The sequence below is a fragment of the Tremella mesenterica genome, assembly GCF_000271645.1.
Source record: "Tremella mesenterica DSM 1558 unplaced genomic scaffold TREMEscaffold_1, whole genome shotgun sequence".
NCBI lineage: Eukaryota > Fungi > Basidiomycota > Tremellomycetes > Tremellales > Tremellaceae > Tremella > Tremella mesenterica.
Window position 1 is genome coordinate 838,248 of NW_006711225.1, and position 14,211 is coordinate 852,458.

General features: G+C 47.2%; 6 protein-coding genes across 6 annotated transcripts; 1 reads left to right on the forward strand and 5 right to left on the reverse strand.

Moving 5' to 3' along the window:
* Positions 1-1,761: 1,761 nt before the first annotated feature.
* Positions 1,762-5,276, reverse strand: TREMEDRAFT_72661 (uncharacterized protein; the record flags this gene model as incomplete). The annotated part of the gene is made up of 6 exons (XM_007002053.1): positions 1,762-2,767; positions 2,825-2,954; positions 3,002-3,865; positions 3,916-4,485; positions 4,529-4,593; positions 4,639-5,276. The coding sequence occupies 6 exons, from the start codon at positions 5,274-5,276 to the stop codon at positions 1,762-1,764; spliced, it is 3,273 nt and encodes a 1,090-aa protein (XP_007002115.1).
* A 503-nt stretch (positions 5,277-5,779) lies between these two features.
* TREMEDRAFT_58268 (uncharacterized protein) lies at positions 5,780-6,410 on the forward strand (the record flags this gene model as incomplete). The annotated part of the gene is made up of 2 exons (XM_007001143.1): positions 5,780-6,112; positions 6,309-6,410. The coding sequence occupies 2 exons, from the start codon at positions 5,780-5,782 to the stop codon at positions 6,408-6,410; spliced, it is 435 nt and encodes a 144-aa protein (XP_007001205.1).
* Positions 6,411-7,013: 603 nt separating this feature from the next.
* On the reverse strand, positions 7,014-7,511 carry TREMEDRAFT_58269 (uncharacterized protein; the record flags this gene model as incomplete). The annotated part of the gene is made up of 1 exon (XM_007001144.1): positions 7,014-7,511. The coding sequence occupies one exon, from the start codon at positions 7,509-7,511 to the stop codon at positions 7,014-7,016; it is 498 nt and encodes a 165-aa protein (XP_007001206.1).
* Positions 7,512-8,843: 1,332 nt separating this feature from the next.
* TREMEDRAFT_58270 (uncharacterized protein) lies at positions 8,844-9,638 on the reverse strand (the record flags this gene model as incomplete). The annotated part of the gene is made up of 3 exons (XM_007001145.1): positions 8,844-9,073; positions 9,164-9,228; positions 9,496-9,638. 3 exons carry the CDS (start codon positions 9,636-9,638, stop codon positions 8,844-8,846), a joined length of 438 nt encoding a protein of 145 aa, XP_007001207.1.
* An 831-nt stretch (positions 9,639-10,469) lies between these two features.
* TREMEDRAFT_25265 (uncharacterized protein) lies at positions 10,470-11,876 on the reverse strand (the record flags this gene model as incomplete). Its single annotated transcript, XM_007000548.1, has 5 exons — positions 10,470-10,620; positions 10,743-11,110; positions 11,207-11,470; positions 11,551-11,646; positions 11,694-11,876. The coding sequence occupies 5 exons, from the start codon at positions 11,874-11,876 to the stop codon at positions 10,470-10,472; spliced, it is 1,062 nt and encodes a 353-aa protein (XP_007000610.1).
* A 1,037-nt stretch (positions 11,877-12,913) lies between these two features.
* Positions 12,914-14,059, reverse strand: TREMEDRAFT_41527 (uncharacterized protein). The gene is made up of 4 exons (XM_007000861.1): positions 13,548-14,059; positions 13,430-13,498; positions 13,126-13,383; positions 12,914-13,078 (listed from the first exon to the last, which is right to left on the reverse strand). Exons 1-4 carry the CDS (start codon positions 14,028-14,030, stop codon positions 13,055-13,057), a joined length of 834 nt encoding a protein of 277 aa, XP_007000923.1. The 5' UTR covers positions 14,031-14,059; the 3' UTR covers positions 12,914-13,054.
* Positions 14,060-14,211: the final 152 nt, after the last annotated feature.

The window sequence follows — 14,211 nt, forward strand, 5'->3', positions numbered from 1 at the left end:
TTTGGTGTAGGAGGAACAGGGTTCGCGGAGAAGTTTTATTTTTTTGAGGTGGGGAATTACAAATTAGGAGCTTGGGGATATTGTGATTCTTCGTAGGTTTTTCTGCTTTCCTCCTTCTCCGTCATCTTCTTCTTACCACATTTGATCCCTGATGCTACATCTTTCTTCCCATTAGTCATCTTGTATTGTCATAATCACCCCCTGTTCTTTCCTACCTTAACCTCGTTCTTCTCCCTTTGATCCTATCCGTTATGTTCTTGACTCTCCTTGATCTGTCTATATATCCACCTGTGGAGGGCCGGAAAGAAGATTGTCCCCATTTGGTCAGTTAAACAGAATCTTGATACTCATGAATCTTGGTCTGAATAAGAGAGGTTGATTGTGACCTGACTTATAGGGGAAAATGTACATTCACATATCTTTATTCCCTACGAGATATAGCCAATGGTGCGGTTTATGGTACTTTGGCATTATCAGGGATGCTCATGGGGTTCGGTGCAGGTATGTCTCTCTCAACCTCTTTTACCATCTCACTTTCCCTTTCCATCCTCATCCGGTTCCTCACAAACTCTTACCGGACACAATCTTCCATGCTCTTCCTCTCCAGAGAAGCTATCAATCAGCTCTCCTCTCCAAACTATCTCGGCGGTTGATCCATAACAAAACTCGTCCAGATTGATCGCTCACGAGATTTCTGTGATTCAAGAGCGTTGACAAGTAAACTAATCATCAGGCGCGATGCTAGCTTTGATCTGTATCATCCTCATCATCTTTCGATATGGAGTTTCTTCCCCTTCTTGTTCTTGTCAAAATTGTTGCGATGTCGAAAGTGGTAATAAGGCCCAAAAGAGAAGTTCGAAAGATGCCACAAGAGCTAGGAAACATTTCGTTAGGGTGATTCATGTCTTAGCTTTATGGATAGGGATTTTGAGCGTAGGGGTGATAGCTTGGTCAGATTGGCAAGATGCAGATGGGTTGATAGGGGAGGAGCTGTGAGTTTAAAGTATCTTTTCCCACTTTTACTTTTCTACTCTCTTTTCTCCTTGTCCATTCTCCTTCTCTTTGTTTTCTCCTTGTCCATTCTTCATCTCTTTGTTTTCTCCTTGTCCATTCTTCATCTCTTCGATGGAAGAGCAGGTATGCTATGTGAATGTGGTCTGAGCATTACATTCTCTGTGGAACGCTTAAAATGTTGAGCAGTGTAGGCGGTGTCAGGAGAAGATAATACGGAGAGAAAGGAGTTTAGACGAGAGGAAAGAGTTCAATTCCGTGTATTGGAGATTGACAAGAGATCAAGGACAAAGCTGATATTTCAGCTGGATAGCACTCCTAGTCTTGACCACACTCTGGTTTTTCACCTTCAAACTTTTCCTAAGAGGTCTTAAAGACTTGCGTCAAAACATTTCAGGAGATCGAACTCGATTAAACGAAACGAGACAACGTGATGCTACGTATAAAGAAGATAAGGAAGATAAGCATGCTGATATTTTGGCGGAATTAAAAAAGATGTCATCGTGATGATTTATAGATGCATGCATTTGGTTTTTTTGGGATACATGAAGTTGATTACAAAAATCACAAAGAGTTGATATTGTACATTCGACCGGGTGTGATGATCACTTATCTTGTTTGTGTGTGATATTTTGTGGAAGATGAGTTGAAGCGAGATGTCCCATGGAGGGCTACGAATGAAGGAATATAAGGAATTGCGGGGAAGAGATGATTTATGCGCAGACTTGAGGAAGGATGGTAGGAGGTGAATCACCGTATCCCCAGAAAAGACCATTTCTGACCTATATCAGATATCTTAATTACCACCCCTGCAGCGGTAGCTCTCAACTTTCCTTCTCTCAAACCTCCCTCTCCACCCATTCTTTCACCTTTACTACAAGCTTCAAAAACACCATTAGCCCATTCTCCTAAAGCCAACACCATCTCCGATTTATCATACACCAACGTTCTTCCTCCATCTAACTCGAACGCATGATCCAAACAAACCAAAACTAGTTCCAAAGCCGCTCCTACCACTTGAGCTTCTCTACCTTCTTCTTCCCCTTCCATCTCATCGTGTAAAGTCGGAGATCGGGCACCAATAGTAAGAGCTAATTCTAATGCTTCAGGACATAAAACAGCTAAAAAAGTAGGAGAATGTCTAGCGGAATGAATCAAAAGTGTTAGAGTCATGAGGAATTTCTCTAATGCCATCGAAGATAAAATCAAACCTGTACCCGCTGATCGATATCGAGAACCGGATACTATAGCTCTAGATTCTCGGATTTGGGAATCTGTGTAATAATCCCAGAATCGATTGATGAGTGGCATCACGAAATATTCCCCAGCGACATCTTTGAATTCTACTATCGGTTTCGGTGTGTTGGGTTTCATCATTTGAGTTTCTTGTATGGATCCAATTGGAGCAACTTTAGTAAGACGTGTAGAACCTACTCTTAATCGTTTTTCTCGAGCTAGAGAAGGAATGGTTTCTTCTCCTTTTTGAGCGGATTTACTAAGGACCAAATCACGTACACCGGAGATTGCTTCTTCCAGAGGATCGTAAGTGATAGTTTGGGGTATGTCGGAGGGAGAAATGTATTTACGATGTAAATTTGGTGGAAGGATTTTAGATGGAAAATCGATCTTCTTTGTTGAAGGTGGAAGAGGGATGGACATGCCTGATAATTCACGAGCACCCATAGCGAGAGCAGTGAGAATGATTGATCTTTGTTGTAAAGCATATTGACCGGTAAAGTAGAGTTCAATGAGGTATCTGAAAGTCAGCAAATACTCCAATATGATGGGATGAATTTGCTTGAGGTGGACTTACGGTGCTGCTTGTTGTGGTGCACAGACAACGAGAGAATTCAAAAGACCTTGTCGTTTTTCTTCAAATCCTTCAATATTATACGAATGACTCAAAGCTACTGTCATAGCTACCAAAGGTTCGGCATTGTCCGCTAACATGTCAGTACACTCTTGCATAAGTATCTGCAGCAAAACTTACCTAGCTCAGTCCCGAATGATCGTTTGGCTCGGACTAGTTGTTCTCCCCATTTCAATCCCATCTCCACCATATCAGGCTTTTCCCGTTCTTTCAGCAGGAGCACCAACTGTTGGGCGTACACCGGTCGGGTGACTTTCTTCTCACCTACCTTACCGATGGCGAGAGAAGGATCAGCGGCGACTTCCTCTAGAAATTCCGGTGTGGGAGAGGATGAACGTGAGGAAGAAGGAGAGGGAAGGGTATATCCAGACAGTGGATCAGCTTCTTGATCTGGATCCAGCATGATGATTTTTTTCGTTGGGACCGCTCGTCCCTTTTCCCGAGCCTGCTTCGCCGGAGCGCTACTCCGAGGTGGGGTCGGTTCAAGCAAGGTTGGAGATTGGGAAGACTCTTCGCTGACAGGTAAATCCTTCCATCCTAACAGCCACGCTTTGCCAGTTGGGTCATCTGAGATTTCCACTTGACCATCTTTGACTCCAACTGCCCGTCGGAGCCAACGACATTCTTCTTTCCCATTTCCTTCCCCATCCCACATATCTTTCCCAAAATTCAACCTCTTCCCACCAGTCCTCTTTTGCTTCTTGGCCGTTCGATGCTCACCCGTCGTCTCGTCCACATCCAAACCAGCTCTGAGCTCTTCAATCTCTTCCTGCTGCGACGCCATCGGATCGTTTGGACCGTCTTCCATGGTTCGCTCGCTCAATATCTCAGCGACTAGCATGCCGAGACGACGGACCTTAGGGTCGGGATGTCCGAGATAAGCCTGTAGAGAAAGTATAAATTGGGGTCTGTGAGATAGGGAGATAATGTGAGGGTGAAAGGGAGGGAACAAACTGATTGCAAGGAGCACGATGTATGTGAGATCTGGTGATCAATCAGCACATGAAAAAGACGAAAGTGATTGAGGCACATACAGAACTGCTGGGAATAGAGGCTGAATTTGACGTATTTCGCATCCGTCCAAGCATCTATGACCTTGTCCAGAAGCGTCTTGCATCCCTTTTCTCCAGCTTGACCCATCCAGCTCACACAAATACGTATTCGAGCACACTCCCGGTCGTTCATAGGTTTGACTGTGATCTTTTTGTTCACGATCGTCCGCGCGACCGCTTCCCATGCTTCCCCTCCTACCTCAGGTGGCCCAATGATCAGGGTCAGTACCTCGACAGCTCTGGCAATGCGCTCATCAGGGCGATCAGGCTCGAGTTCAGCAGCCTCATGCAGATGAAATGTAAGGTGTTGGAGTAATGATTCAACAAGGTTACTGAGAGACGAAGTGGGCAGGCCCAAAAGGAGTGAAGGCCAACGGGTTGAGGGGTATGGGGGCAACGGAGAGGAAGTCGGAGGGCGTAGATGGGACAGCAAAGGAGGCATCATCGAGCCGAGTATCGAAGGAGTCGGAGAAGTTGTGACAGACGGGGAGGTAGAAATCAAGCCGACAGATGACAACTTCTCGAAAACTGCGCGAAAGGGTGAGGGATCACCTGTATATCAGCAAGGCTCGGGAAGCAGGAAATGACGACGAACGTTGAGACTGAGAAGTCTCATAGATGATACTTTCCAGGCTGACAGCTAGCTTGTGGAAGTATGACCTGCAAACGTCAGCATCCCCGTTGAGACTCAAATGAGTGATTCACCGTGGTATGAGCTCGATTGGAACGTCTCCCTCCCAACCTTCCGCCTTCCACCTTCCGACAGCATTAGCAACCTTGGCCGGTAAGCCCACAATCGCCTTCACAGTGTCCTCCCACTGTAGCTGTCGAGATATGTCATCCTCCTTTTCACCGAGTTGACCTCCCCACACAGCCCAGTAGAGCTGGTCTATCCCATGAGCCCCCGATAGCTTTCGTAAGGTCTCCAGCAAGTATTGCCGACTGAGAGTGGGTAGCGATGGCCGGTCGGATTTTGATAATAGCATAGAAGACAGAGTCAAGTAAGAAATGAACGCTATCCTTCTCGCTACGTGAAGCTGAGAGAAGCTCGGTGATTTGGCCGGACAGAACAAAATGTCGAGTAAGGCTCTGTGACCTTCATCGAGAGCATGGAGGAATGTCGGAACAGCATTGGTAAGGAGCAGCTGTTGGACAGACGGTAAGAACCTTTGGATGGCCTTGAGGACTGAGGGCTCGGGGGTAGAAGAAGGGACAGACGTTGAGTGAAGGTGGAGTGATTGAAGAGTAGAAGAAAGGAGGAAGGAGAACGAGTCGACATCAGGGATAGGACTTTGGAGGGTATCACGGAGATGTCGAAGGGCGGTGAGATGATCAGAGGTCATCGAGTAAGACACATGTGGGTTGATAATAGCGGTTCTTATTAGGGGTCAGGCTAAAGAAAGAGGAGTAAGTCACAGAATAGAGGAGGGGAGGGTGAAAGGAAGGAAACAAGGTGCAAGAGTTCAACTGCAACTATGACGAGTAGACGAGCTGCAACTGACTTAAAACTTAGTCTTTTGACTTTGTCACATGTTCACATCGTTGTCATCTATATACGACCCATCACAGATGCTCACATTGTACAAGCTTAGTGTAGAAGCTCGAAAGCAAAGTTGGGGTGCGAATCAAGACCAAGAACGTCGTGTACACACGCATAGTACTGAAGGATGCTATCCTTCCCACACTGCTCAATCGTTACAATCCCACACTCGACAGGAAACTCCGCCCAAGGACAGACCCATTGAAGGCTCGGCGTCTATCCTTTACTGCTCGAGAGCTCGAGGGGACACTTCGACCGGTCCCGATCGTGACGTATGTCTGTCCATATTCAGGAAGTGTGTCATCAATGGAAACACCCTCGTTAGGACTACCCTCCATTTGTGCCGGTACCGATGTGGATACGGACGTAAACGTCCCTTGGTGGACATTCACCTCTATTGGGTACCCGTTTGCTTTTGAAGAGCCTTTCAGCCACGTAGTTGAAGAACGGCCGGCCTTTCTCGACGACCTGCGGTGTATCTTACCCAATGGGACCGTTGGAAAGGGGGATGATGGGAAAAGCTTGGAAGCCTTCAACCGGGCAAACCAATCGCACGATCCGGTACCTGACTGGGCCAATGGGTACCTCCAACTGGTATCCGAATCGGTATCTGAGAGTGACTTGGCGGCTTGGCGGTCGGTGAAGGGGGAACTGAGCCATCATAGTCCTCGATAGACTTTGAGAGTCTGGACGCTGGGCACGATTGTGAGGGTACGGTGCTTTTCATCTTGTCAGGAGACAATGCGCAAGGTGCGAAGGAGAATGAGAATGTTGCTTCCTTCTCATCGTACGTTTATATCCTTTTCAAGATCAACTTCAAATCTCTGACGTACAGATACGCGCCTTCAACGATCTCAAATCGATGACCCGACTAAAGTACTCTCATCGTCGACTCCGCATTAGTGACCTACATAAACAACGAAGACCTCTTGATTGAATCGTCATCGCTTTGAGCGGAGTTTCTATCCTTCGTTGAGACGTCTCTCGGATCTTGGGGTAAGTTACGGTTTCTCATCTTTCTGCCGCCGCACTGACGGGCCATAGATGTAATCTGAACTTTTCCGCCTCTTCATTGGGTCGACAAACGAAGCCTTGGGCTCCGAGTTTTTGGGCCTAGTGGTCCATCCCTTCGAAAGCTGATTTTCATCAAAGTCACTTCACTCCTTTATCCGTCCTACGTCATCTCCAAACCGACCGATATACCATCTTCCCTATATATCGTCCGCGAGTTTGTGCGAGCTCCGGCCGATTGATGTCAAGGCCACTTATCTACCTTTAGGTTCGAGAACTTGGTCAATTTCGAAAGTCCCCGACCAATGATACCGCAGTGGACATCTCAAATCAAACGAGAAGCCCATTTCATCATGGGGATACTAGGAGAACCGAAAGTAGACTCATGCCTGACGTCATAACGTGTATGGTTAAGCCCGCTCTTCCCCCATCACCATCCCAGTCATATTTACTGCGCCTATCGATACTCATTTTACGTCACGAGTCGTAGATGATAGCCTAGACCATCTCTCCCTTCTCCCCTTTGATCTCAACTACTGTGACGTCCGTCTCGTTCAACAGCTCCTGAATCCTGGACTCCGCTCTTCAAGCTTTGTAACGCTTCTCTGATCAATCTACATCCATCATCGCTCTCGATGTTCAACCTTATTGCGAACTTCGAACCATAGTAACCCTCGACACTGTTGTGCTGGGTGTGATGCGATGACTCATCCTCTCGTTCGTCGGAGGAGTCCCAAGTCTTCCGCAACGGGGGACGATCGCAAGATGACTGTATCGAAGATGGGTCCGAGCCAATGTTCGAAAACATGCTTTCTACCATCGGTCCGATCACAGTGATTTGCAGTGATCTTTCGTCCGAGTGGTATTGTCCGAACGTAGTCACATCCTCTTCGGTGATATCGAGCGGATCCTTTTCTTTACACACAGGTATGGATGCCATGACAGATAGGGGTGCCAGCGAGGAGCTGTGGGGACAGTTTGGCCTTGGGGTGCTGGGAGTGGAGTACGAGTAGTTGTCATTGGACATGTTAAGATCTTTCGAGGTGAGTGAACGCTTGAAATTCCCGATATATGTATCTGAAACGATAGGCAGATTTCACCCTTTTCACCATCAATGCTAATCCATAGCATCCAAATTCCAGTGATCAATCAAAGGCCTTCCGCTCTGATTAAATCTACCTTGTCTAGGGGGAGAAGGTCAGGAAGGCGTATTCCATATGGGGAAGCCATGGACATGATCCGACCCGACATTCTCCACGATGGGTGAATCGAACTCTAGCCTGAAATGAATAGCAACCCGCTCGGAGTTGAATTTTCTACCTACGGGGCGAACGGCACGACGACGCGCTCGATAAGGGGAAGACAACGCCATGATTCGACCTGACTTTCATGGAAAGGTTTGTTCGATTGGCCGGGATCACAAACTTCGATCCATCCGTGCTATCTGCTGTCAATCAGTCTCAATCAAGAACGAAGGGTAGAAGCTCATTCCGCATGTTTTGTTTGACCCTGGGGAGGACGGAGGGGGTGGATGAACGGGAAACGTGCGCACGTATTATCGATGATGGACCTCTGCTGGTACCAAGGTGATATGTAGTACTTGTACTGTGAACGGAATGATTATTTTGACCTGCGCAGATTTCTCGTTAAGGGCATGGCTGCACATGACCCACCACCTTACTTCTATTTTCAGTCCGATGCCAACTCTGAGTAAGCAAAGGAGTTTCACCGACCGGTTATCAGCTGTTGGATCTCCCATTGCGGGAGTGGAATCCATACCATCTTCATTCCCGCTTTGACCTGGTCGTGACAATGATATCCCATCAAACTATGAGGGGTAGAATGTTGAATACAGGCGTAGAACTGGCTGCTATGATTAGGTAGTGAGTGTGTGATCATCAACTGTCCAAAAGGCTCAATGGAAACGACACTAGTGGGAGCTGATCTTCCTATAAGTAGTGGTTGTCACAGATACTTGGTCCGGCCGGGGACATCATGTTGGTTTGTATCAGAGTACAACAGGCCTCAATTATGCAAAGACTGTACACATGTATCTATCTACAAGGGTGTAAGGAGGTTGAGGCCTAAACAAGAGAACTGGATCCAAATGGTCCCCAGGCAAATCTTGATGAGATGAGAAGCGGATCAGAAAGTGAGAGCAGTACTAGTGTCAGGGTAGGGCCTTATAAGGGAGCTTGGGACTGCTAGGCAGATCTCGAGTATTGAGCCTTTTAGCAAGGACGTTATGCTGCAGGTCCCTTACTGCATTTGTGACAGTTAGTGATGGAGCATTTGGGAAGACAATGCCAATCAACTCTGCTCAATTCATGGAAACCTATCTTACAACTATTTTCACTGTCTAGGACGGATAAAGACAAATATGCTGAGATAGTGTCACTCCTTCTCGCAACTCTGTCTTGATCGACTCTCCAAATTTTCCTGCTGTGAACAATCCATTCAGAGACTCTACCTTCTTCAACATCTCATACTTTGTCGAATCCCACGAGCCACATAGTTCTTTGACTTTATCAAGTGAGGCCGTGTCGGAGTTGACAATGTCCAATGCCTTTAGATAAGCTTGAATACAAGCTACACTCACAGCCCTGTACCGTGTTGGGTGGAAGCTTTTAGTGGCACGGGAATGAGTTCTCGTGTCATATAGAGATATCTTGTTAGTACAGTCATAGAGAGTGCTAGGTTGTTTCTCGAAGACTTTTTTAACTATTGCAATCATCCCTGAATTGCTGCTTGTCAGTACTTTTTTATCCTTACCGGTCAGCCTGAAAGGTGGCAATACATTCAAGGAGTAAGCAGAAAAGACAGATCCCGTATTTTTTGGGTTGATCATCAGTCTCTTAATAAACTTTGTGTTCCATGTTCTGGGGTTTGTGTCTACCAGCTTTGCACTCCCTGGCATCGGCCGAATTTTTCCATTGTCAACTATTCTGGAGCTCCTTGGTGTCGTACCAGCTTGTAAAGTGGGGCCACCTGACCGGTCCTCTGAAGCTGACGGGTGGTCATTGATGCTCTCATTGTCTTCCCCTTCTGAGGATGTCAACTCCGGAAGGCTTGAACACTCAGAACGGTCTAAGTTGTCTGAATGACGATTGTTCCCACTCTCATTGGTCTTCTCACTTCTTGGCATTCCGGACATGCTGAAATAATCTCTCTAGAAAGTTTCTCTGCCAATCAATTCCTCAAGGACCTCCTTTTACGATCTTCACCTCTGAGACTTTCCCACCTTATCTAACGTTAAAAAGTCCGACCTTCATGTCCTGTTTTGTGGTCTTAGAAGGCTCAGGTGGAGTGGGAAATTTTCTCACGGATTAGGTAATCCGTATTTTCCCATTTGGACATGTTCATCCTTCCTGATGGGAAAATCTTGGATTGAACTCAGATGGTGAGAAGTATGGGGATATGAGATTCACTAAGAAGCATTAGAAAGCTGTGTGGGTAGAGTCCAGACTTTGATCCCCCATGTTTATCTTGTCCGAGATCATCGGCCGGGCGGATCAACCGGGCGGGTCTCCTGCCCTTCCCTTCCCTTCCCACGCCTCTCCTTCTCTTTCTCATGACTTGGATTGTACTCATCTATCGTTTGTATGATGTCTATGACGGTTAAATTGGATGGCCGATACATTGTTTGGGTTGAAGGGTGGAGAAAAGTGAGAAAAGTCGGCAAAGCCATGATCCGTGCGATCGGCTTCGTTTCGAATGTCGTGAGACGTAGCTATCGTATCTTAATCTTGTTATGTACTGTATCGTGTTGTATCAGGTAAGTACACTCATTAATCGGGACCGTAAGGCCCATGCCCGGATTGTTTATTATGTCAGAGAATGCATATTTATGGTTGACCTATACTATTGATGATGTAGTGAAGAAGGAACCGGAAAGTGTATGTTGTTCTATATTTCTAGTTACTCAAAGATTGATGATGGGAAGGAAAGGCGGGGTGAGAAAAAGATAGAGGTATGTATGTGAAGATTAATGATTGTTGATGCTGGCAGCAAAACCAACACGAGAGTTACCAGCAATATCGTAGATCGAATACCAAGATTTAAGGAACTCGTCACCGACAATGGCGAGGTTGTCAGGGAGACCATCACTGATACCGAGTAAACCACCGACACACATTCTATATTATCAGCGATGTTCTCTGTGTCTCTAATCCTATCTCTCGCATGTTCACAATGATAAACAAAGTGGAGAAGACGATGTGAGTGGGTTGATATGTAGAGGAAGAGGGAGAAAACTCACGAAGATCCTTGTCCTGTACGTCCCAAGTTGAAATCTGACATGCTCCAAAACATTTGACCTTGATTGTTGAAGCTCATGCTGGGTCTAGCGGTGGTTTGACAAGGGAATTGGTAGAAACCATCACCGAATTGTGAAGCCTTTGAAGCTCCGGGGATTTGATTGTAGAAAGCATCGGCTATGGAAGAAGGAACGTAGATGAGGGTGGTACCGGTATCAATGGCGGCGACTATAGATTTAGAAAGAGAGTTTTGACCGTTGGTTTTGGCTGAAAGACCGGTGAGACTGATGGACCAGTATGTTTGAGAAACAAGAGGGTACCAGGTGATTCCTCCGTTGAATTTGGCAGAATTGTAACAACCGATACAAAGCTGTTAATCAGCTCTAATCCCATATCCATCGGTGATATAGGTTTTGCTTCGCGCGAGATGGGGTATGGAGAGAAAGGGAAGGAAAGATCAACTCACCTCTGAACCGGAAGCTTGTCTACGAGCAAGATGGAAACCGAAGTAAGAGTTGGAAACTTTGCCAGTTTTGACCAAATTCTCGAATATAGTCGGTTCTCCAGAGTTGGCGATAGAACTGAAAGCCATACCCAGTACACCGGAGTTAGGATTGGATTGAAAGTCGTCGGATTCGGAAGAAACGGCACCGAAGTATTGTCCCTGGACTGGAAGACCGGCTAAAGCGACGGATTCTTGTGCAAGAGTACCAGTGACAGATCCAGATCCCTGTCAAGTCAGCTCCGTTACTATATGTGTAAGATCTGGCTATTCTCTGGGATGATGTCAAGTGAAGTTTTAAAACTCACATATTGGACGGAGAATGAATCGCCTGTGGAAACATAGGTAGACGATTTGGTAGCGTCAAATTGAGCGGCGGAGCAGTCGGAGCAGTTGACCGGGAGCTATTCGTCAGTCAAAGGGTTTCTCAAAGAAATGCTGCAGGACTTACCCAAAGATCGGCAGATCCAGTGTCAAAATCAACCGTCAATGATTGTGCAGGAGTACCGATAGAGATTGCTCCGTAGTAGAGCACATCGAGTGATCCGGATATCCAATCGGTGAGAGGTACAGTGCCTGATCCGCTGCCTCGTTCTTCCAACTCTATCTCAGCCCGAGTAGTGTGGTTTGCCATTTGACTAGGCGCCGCGCTTGACATCGCAGATGAAAAAGCGGCCTCGGAAGTGCTGGGAGCAGGGAGAGTTACAGAGATACTAGGGGTGGAAAGGGAGATGGAAGGCAATGAGATCTCTTGGATCTTTGCGGTCTCAGTTGATGAAGGGCTCGCAGAGCTAGATGAAGAGGAAGAAGATTCGACGGAAGTCGAGGTCGATGCAGAAGCCGAAACAGAAGATGTGGAAGACGTAACAGTGGAAGTGGTCACATCCTCGACATTGGGCGTGTCGACTGCAGCCAGCTCTACGTTGGCCAGATAGCTGTAAGCCTTGCTATATTTTGCGCGGACGGTATTGATTTCGATCTTCACCAATTCGGCTTCGATGGATCCGAAGATGTCGTCACCGTCACGAGGAAGATTGAGAGCTCGGCGGTGAATGGGAACGGTGAGCTTGGGGTTCTTGGGGAAGGCAGGCTTGACAGACTCGGAGTCCCCGCGAACGGAAGGGCTGGAAGGCGAACCAGTGTAAGGGACCGGAGAAGCAAGAAGAGGGGAGGCGAGGAGAGGAAGGAGAAGGGGAAGATCTTGGGTACGCATGTTGGATAGTGAGTGTTACTGTAGGAAGTGTTTGAACGAAGTCTACTCTGTAGTATTGAAGTTGTGAAATGGTTGTGTTGTTGAAGCTGAAGAATTGTTGATGAGTTTTGTCGGTAACGATGGTCCTTATATGCATATTCGAGCAACTGCGAAGAGGATGATGAGCCCATCGTGCTAGTGAGCGAGTGAGTCTATCCTCACGCTGGTCTGGTTGTTGGTCAGTAATTAGAGTCCCGAATGTCCTTCAGCAAGATATGTAGAGTACTACGCGACGCTTGGTGCTCAATAGCGTGAGGTTGGATAGCGCGTCGTCGGGGCTACTATGGCATCCCGCGAAATCTCTTTGGGAAAATGCGCCCAAAGTAGCAAATTCGTCCAGCCTAATTTTGGCTCGCGCAACCTACGATGTCTTGCTAACGTGTCGGACGTTCTTAGTTGCTCATCAATCTATAGCTTGTGGGAGGAAGGACATACAAGCATACATGACTATGATCTTAGAGCTGGATGGTATAATGATGGCCCGACGAGTGGGCAGAAAATCTGAAAGGTCTTCTCGTGTGTCTTGCCAAATGCGGCAGGACACCTGCTCCATCCGGTTTTCATCGGTTGTTCTGATTGTTCAGCTGATGCATGAGCTACGTTCTTCATTGACAATTTAAGTTTTACGTACAATACGCAGAATGCTCAAGAACAAATTGAGGACATCCAGATACAGCGTAAGGGTAGCGATACAATACTCGTCCACGCTGAACCGTTTCAGTATCTGTTGCGTGTCGTAAAGGACAAATCCTGAGAAAAGAAGAACGGAGAAACATGCGATACCGAGGTCGAGATTGGCATCAAAAGGGAGGAAAATGGAGACGAGAGAAGCTGTGAGGAGTCCCATGATACCTGCGAATAGAAAAGGACCAAAGGACGAGAAGTCGAACTGAACTGTTAGTATGGCCACCCTCCCAAGCAAGATAGAATCTCACCTTGGTCTGGAACGTGAACAGTGTGAGTCCTGCGAACACTCCGAGAGTGATGAATAGAGCTTGTAATACCTAGGCGAGTCAGTCGACGATCAGATCACTCACATAAGAACAAACTCACGATTTTACTGTCGTAGTAACTCACCACCGTCCCAACCAACATCGCCTCGAACATAGTGAACAGCCCCAGGAGTATCAAGTTGGCAGGATGCTGGTGCCTCTTCCAGTACACACCACCCAGAGCTGCGAAACTACCCAGCATGGGGATATAGATCATCCATGGATGGTCCTGGTGGAAAGCGACAGCTGCGGGAAGACGAAGGACGGCGGAGACAATGGCAGTGGCCAAGAGCTGTATGGACAGTATCGAGTATACCTTGCGTACGAAAGCACGACGTATCTCTTCGTCACAATCTATCACGAGCACACCGATCTTGAAGTCATCGGGAAGTTCATCGGAGGCAGGCTGATCCATCCAGGCATTACGCGAAGTTGAGGCGAGCAGCGGGACAGATGACTCCAAGTCTGTGGTGGCAGCGCCGTAGGTCTTTGCTGGCTTGGATCCAGGGGCAGGCTCGTCTGTATAGCGAGGAGGGGAGGACATTGTGAGGATGATATACAATGATACAAGAGATGAAAGATAGGAAGATAGATACCTAGACAGATGAAAGAACGTGAGCCGGGGGAAGGCGGTGGCAAAGGAAGAAGAGTGCCACAAACAGCTATCACCGATAGCTCCGAAGGCCGATTCGCCGAGTCGCCCCCCATCGTTAACAACCACCCTT

Bases quoted from the DNA above. Each gene is read 5' to 3' on its own strand.
- TREMEDRAFT_41527 (XM_007000861.1), bottom strand. From the start codon at position 14,030: ATGTCCTCCCCTCCTCGCTATACAGACGAGCCTGCCCCTGGATCCAAG. The intron at 13,499-13,547 runs GTGAGTTTGTTC...TGACTCGCCTAG, and splicing joins GTTACTACGACAGTAAAATC to GTATTACAAGCTCTATTCAT. The intron at 13,384-13,429 runs GTGAGATTCTAT...CTAACAGTTCAG, and splicing joins TGTTCACGTTCCAGACCAAG to TTCGACTTCTCGTCCTTTGG.